Raw genomic sequence first — 6,736 nt, forward strand, 5'->3', positions numbered from 1 at the left:
TTGACGTCCGTCATTTTTATAGATGGAGATTATAATCTAATTTAGAATTATTTTTGTTATTTTGACTTTCTTAACAAATTGGCCCAAACTTATATCTCTTTTTTGGAAGTCGTGTTGAAATAAGCATGAAAATGTGATTTGCACATTATAGTATTACATGGAAAGGCAAACCACAAATCATATTTAGTCATCTAATTAATTAATTTTGATCCAAACTAATCCATACTAAAATCTAATTAAGAACATCAATACAACATTACTATCACATCCTCATAAGATTATACGAACATTTATTAAAATTAGAACATACTAGCATATTGTAAGATTTTTCTTTTTAATTTATAATCAAAAGTTATCAACATCAAATTTGATAAGTGTCAAAATTTGCCAACACCAAATTTGATCACAAAAAATATTTTAACCTCATAATACTTGCATTTCAATTACTATCACAATTAATTAATCTATAATTAATTTCTTGTTAGTATACAATTTATTGTGTTAGCTTAAATTATTATTATTTTTTATTAGATTTAAGAATAAGAATTACAAAAACCAATATCTGAAACATTTAGAAAAAAAGTACCAAAAGATGAAGGTAAGCATGGTTGGGTGCGCGAGGAGAAGAAGAGTGTAATGTTGAAAGGGGAGTGTGTAGCAATGCATGGAGACAATGGAAAACCTGTGTAAAGGTGAAGAAACAAAAAAATCAGTAACCACACCTTTTTAGACAACTGAAATGAAACAACAGCAATGTGAAATTTATTTATTTATTTTTTTGGAATCTGGGGTGTCCCACAGGAGATAGCCTCTCGATTAATTATAATAATATATTGATTTGTAGTGAAATATATTATTGAGAAAGAAATGAGATTAATTATTTGATGTAAGTAGTCATTCTTAGTTTCTTTTATATGTATGAATTTAAAAATTTAAATAGATGAATAAATCATTACTTGAAATGTCAATAAATATGAATACTATTGTAGTTAGGAATTTTATCAAGTAAAATTTAGATTGTCACTTTTGTGATTGTTAATATAGGTTGCATCTAACATAATAACAATGAGAGCTATATGAAAGCAAGAAGCCATACAAAGGGCAATTGTAAGTTGATACAATATTTATAGAGTACTTTTAGTTCACCCATTTACTTTGTACAATTTCAAAATAGTCTACCTAAGCTCAATTATTATAGACAAAATATGATCTATTTCATCCAATATTTTTTAAATGTAATAGAATTACATACTTGTAATGAGGTTATATAATATTGTTTTCAAAAATAGTTCATTCAAATCATTCAATGTTTCAATTAGCAATCTGTATTTGAGAAAGGTCCAAAGGTACAACAAAATAAAGCCAAGTATATTTAATGGTCAAAGTTCTATGAATGCAATGTATATATGTCTCATTTGTTATGATTAAGGTGCCATTAACCTTGTAAATCTTGTATAATTAATTATTCCTTCTGTTTGTAAAATTCCATAATGGAATATGTACTCACTAAGAAATGGTCTTATTTCAGCTACATTTAGATCTCAATACCTAAAAAGGGGTGTGGGGGCACTTACCCCCCACTAATGTTGTCCCTCCAAGATTCTCCCTAGCAGGGGTTCTAGGATAGTGCTCCCAAATGGAATTTTTTAGAAAATTGCATTGTAAAATTATATAATTTTTTAGTCAATCTAAATCATTCATCATTAGGTCATAGAAATTATGGTAGGATTCGTTTCCTTAGAAGAAAACACATTTTAATGAGGGCATTGTATTAAGATTGTGACAAGACAGAAAGTTCAGATAAAAGAATAGACGATGTTGAAATAAAGACAAAAAGTGAAGTGTGTTAGTGATTTATTGTAAACTCTATTGAAATTTATATAGACCAGTGCACATCTCTTCTTGTGTTTATTTTCTTCTCAAAAATATATTTCCACATAAATATTATATTTTTCGTATATTCTTTTATTTCCTTTGTTTTCCCTAATTTGTTTTCCTATTATCTCTATTTGGTTATGCATTGGATCAATAATTATAATTACTAAAACTAGATTATCATTCTATAGATGTTTACCTTTATTTCAAACTTTATTTACTTTGAAGAAGTTCATAAATGAAACTTTAAAACTTTTCTTCCATGTTCCTTTTCAATATTTACCTCAATCTAATTTGCTTTTCTATTTTTGGTTTATCTTAATTTTTCCTTAGCAAAGATTTTAGTCTTTACGATATTTCCTTTAAATAAGGGTTTGTGAACTTCATCCTACGGAGGGGAGGAGATGTTCAATTGCTCAAGAACATATTGTAGAAAGATCACCCACAAATCAAGATATTTAAATTTTGAAATAGACATAAATTTGGTTGAACTATATTACCTGATCCAAAAAAATGATCCTCTAATATATCATATTTGTAAATTAAAAAAATATATTAATAGGAATCGTTAGAGATCAAAATAAATTATAATAAAACATAATAAATTTTAAAATAAAAATCAAATAATACAAAAAATTAAATTAAATACTATAATTTTTAAAATAATAAAATGTACAATTTCATCCCTTAAAATTACATTTTACATATCAAATTATTTAATAAAACAAAAACACTTAAAAAAAACTTCATATACACCGATGAAGAAAAAACACAAATACACTAGAAAAGCTAAAACCAAGGAATCATTTTGAATTTCATATATTACCCCTTGAAATGTTTCTGTCATCATTAACACCAACAATTTCTAACACACCTCATGCTAATAAATTTGCATCGGCCATATACTAAAAGAAAACTTTGTCATTATACTAACAAAACCCTCTATACAGTTGTATCTACTTTGATCTATTAACCTCTTATACACCCATCAATAGCTAAAATTACAACATCATAAAAATCGAAGGCTCTCTTTCTCACCCTCTTATTTAAAGTCAATACTCCAATCACAACAGAGAATCCCAAACCATAACTCAATCCAAGTCCGACTGCCCATCCTATCATTTCACCATCTGAATTCTTTGCTTCACCAATTCTCTCAATACTTGTGCAGTTGCCATAGCCAGAAGAGTTGTTGCAGACGCTTATATTGGTAAATGGAATCCCACTTAGGTTAAGATTGCCTAAGTAGGACGACTCCCCAAAAGTTAGGAACTGTCCTCCATGGGGTACCTTTCCATCAAGCATGTTGTAAGATAGATTCAAGAACTCCAAATAACTCAGGAACTCAAGTTCTAAGGGAATGTTGCCATTCAACCTGTTTAGCGAGAGGTCCAGAGACTCTAGTTGTTCCATGTGTCCCAATGTTTTTGGGATTCGGCCACTGAGATGATTCCTTGAAAGGTTAAGGGCTATCAAGCCTTGAAGAGATCCCGTTTTAAAAGGAATGCTCCCTGATAAACTGTTGTTTGAAAGATCAATACATTTAAGAATAAAGAGAACTTTCACAAATTCAACATCCCAGCCTTTCCAGGAAATTTTGATCTGATTTGTATATGTAGCACCACCTGAACTGTATTCTTCGAGATGGTTTGAATTATTCTGCGATGCATTGACCATTGCAAGCAGGTTTGTAAGGTTGCTTGGAATAGCTCCTGAAAGGTGGTTGCCAGAAAGATCCAGAATTTGAAGATTCGGAAGGCCAATTACCTGGCGTGGGATACTGCCATGAAAATGATTAGACCTTAAGACCAACACATGCAGCTGTGATAGCTTTCCAATCCACTGGGGAAGGGTGCCTTCCAAATCATTATTTCCCAAATCCAATACTTGCAGAGATCGGCCTTCTGAAATGGATGAGGGAATAACTCCTCTCAAATGATTACCATTGAGCTTCAATGTATGCATGTTTGTAATGTTGCCCCACTCTGCTGGCAATTTACATTCCAGATGATTTTCTGCCAAATCTAGAACACTAAGAGAAGAACAATTCCTGGTTAAATGAGGAGGAATGACACTGCTCAGCGTATTTTTTGAAAGGTCAAGAACCTGCAAATATGGAGTGCAAATAGAATCTGGAATCGCTCCGCTGAGGTTATTCCGCGACAAGGATAAGAACCTTGCATTTTCAAGATACGCACCGATGTGACTAGGAATAGAACCATTAAACTGATTCATCGACAGATCTAGCAGATAAGCTCCAGCGAGAGGAAGATGAAGAGAACCTTCTAGGCTATTATTGTGCAAATCTAGAGAGTCAATATACATAGGTAAGGTTTGTCTAGATGGCAATGACCCAGTTAATTGATTACAGCTAAGGTTCAAATCATAAAGGCTGGGTAAGTTCCATATCCAAGATGGAATATTTGTTTGGATACTGTTAGCAGATAGGTCTAGATATTCCAAGTCGTATTGGGTCACAAGAAACGATGGAATTCTATCTAAATTGCAAGAACCTAATGCCAAACCGGAAAGCGTAAACTCCGGAATCCATGTTGAATCAATGTTTACAGTTAACTGATTGTAAGAAAGATACAGCCTATCAAGACTAGTGAGATTATCGAATACGGAAAGGGAAATGAGGCCGCTTAAACTATTGGAGTGGAGCAAAAGGCTTCTTAAGTTAACAAGATTTGAAATTGTAGATGGAATCTTACCATTCAATTCGTTCGCATTAAGGTCAAGACTAACAAGGGAAGAAAGTGAGTCCAATGAAGCTGGGATTACCCCAGTTATCATGTTGTAGGACAGGTCCAATTCAACAAGTTTAGAGAGATTGAGTATGGAGACAGGAAACTCACCTTCAATAGAGATATCACACAGATAAAGACTCTTCAAGGACGACACATTCCCTATAGCAGATGGAATCCCACCTTCAATTCTGGTATCTGATAGATCAAGACTTTGCAAGGACAACAAATTCCCTATAGAAGCTGGAATCTCACCTTCAATCCTGGTATCTGATAGATCAAGACTTTGCAAGGACAACAAATTCCCTATAGAAGCTGGAATCTCACCTTCAATTCTGGTATATGAAAGACGAAGATGCTCCAAGCATGAGATATTCCATATAGCAGATGGAATTCGGCCCTTGATGGCTGTCATTGAAAGACCAATGCTGGTTAGTGACAAAGAAGACTTTCGTTGTCCAATGAAAGAAATGTCTCCTCCAAGATTCTCATTCCAAGAGAGATCAAGAGAGAGCAAGCGCCCAGTCACATTTTCAAACCAAGCTGGTATATGTGCTGACAAATAGTTGTCTGATAGATCCAGATGAAGCAGAGAGGTGAGGTTGAGAAGGGAATTGGGAATTTGTCCTCCAAGCCCACAGTCAGACATGCTCAGTTGTTGGAGGTTGGATAGACTGCCAACAGCTTCACCCCACTCTTTGCTTGCAGAGATGTTCACTTCAGCAAGAGAGAGGTATTCCAAGCTCGCCAGATTTGATAAGCTTTCCAAACTCACATAAAATTCCCATACAGAATCCAGAGAGGAATAATTTTCATAACCAGCAAATGACAAGTCAAGAAAAGTGAGACTCTTCAACTTTCGATTATGGGGAGGACTGAATTTACCCTTGAAGAGGTTGTGACTGAGATCGAGGTGCTCCAACCGTGCAAGTTGGAACAGCGATGAACTGATGTTACCTTCCAAATTGAATCCACTCAGATCCAGTCGAGAAACATGGCCTGTGCGGAGATTACAACTGACTCCTCTCCACGTGCAGCAATTGAATCCGTGCCAGGAAGTTAGTGTGTTATACTCATCTACAACGGCTGCCTTGAAATCCAGGAGAAGATTTCTTTCAGGGAAGGGGCATGCAATTGCAGGGGAAGTGAAGCAGCATAATATTGTTATAATTGCAAATGCAACTCTGCCACATGAAAACATAGCTTCCATTGTTTTGGAAACTAAAATTCTTATTATCTTTAGTTTGAAAGAAAAGAGATGATCAGAAATCATGGGAAAAGAATGATGAATATATCGCTAACTGTGGTTATAAAGTGTTGTTGTGTGAACAGTGCCGCATAATATTTTTGTCATTTTCAATGGGTGGAAAAGTCATGTGAAGGTAAGGCCTAACAAATTTTCTTGAGCGATATTTTCAATTTGAATGTGATAGGTATCGTGTAAAACAAGAATATGGCGTGTCAATATAGAAAATTAACTAGGTAAATTGTGATTATATACATTTCAATTATTTTCAACATTGACGACAATTTTTATTAGACTTAAATTTCGTGCATTTCCTTTCCACAAATATTCGTATCGACCAGGAAAAGCTTTCACATAAAATTGAGATCGCTGGAAAACATAGACCAGATCATACGACTTACACAAAAATAGAATATACTTAAAAAATAGAACATAGTTAAAAAATACAACAATAATAAATAAATTAGGGGCACAAACTAAATTTACTTTGAATGAAAAGAGATGATCAATATATCGCTAACTATGGTTAAATATTGTTGTCTGAAGAGTGCCATGTCTGCAAAGAAAGCGTGTCACATCGACACAGTAACATTTTTGTCATTTTTGTGTATTTTCAATGGGTGGAAAAGCCATGTGAAGGTAAGGCATAACAAATTCGGGGGTCAAACAAGAAAATGCTGTGTCAATATGGAAAATTAACTATATATTTTTCTTTCCTTATTTCCAACATTGACTGACAATTTTTAATAGACTTAAATCTCATCCATTTTCTTTCCACAAATATTCCTATCGACCAGAAAAATCTTTCACATAAAGTTGAGATCGCTGGAAAACACAAATCAGATCATACGACTCACACAAAAATAGA

At 33.5% G+C, this 6,736-nt stretch overlaps 1 protein-coding gene across 1 annotated transcript; it reads right to left on the reverse strand.

The window, feature by feature from the left end:
* Positions 1-2,844: 2,844 nt before the first annotated feature.
* LOC131857862 (receptor-like protein EIX2) lies at positions 2,845-5,832 on the reverse strand. The gene has a single exon (XM_059210633.1). It carries the CDS (start codon positions 5,830-5,832, stop codon positions 2,845-2,847), a length of 2,988 nt encoding a protein of 995 aa, XP_059066616.1.
* Between the last annotated feature and the right edge of the window lie 904 nt (positions 5,833-6,736).

This window comes from Cryptomeria japonica, chromosome 8 (assembly GCF_030272615.1).
Source record: "Cryptomeria japonica chromosome 8, Sugi_1.0, whole genome shotgun sequence".
Classification (NCBI taxonomy): Eukaryota; Viridiplantae; Streptophyta; class Pinopsida; order Cupressales; family Cupressaceae; genus Cryptomeria; species Cryptomeria japonica.

What these genes read in the sequence shown, in the direction of transcription:
- LOC131857862 (XM_059210633.1), bottom strand. Translation starts at nt 5,832, where the DNA reads ATGGAAGCTATGTTTTCATGTGGCAGAGTTGCATTTGCAATTATAACA.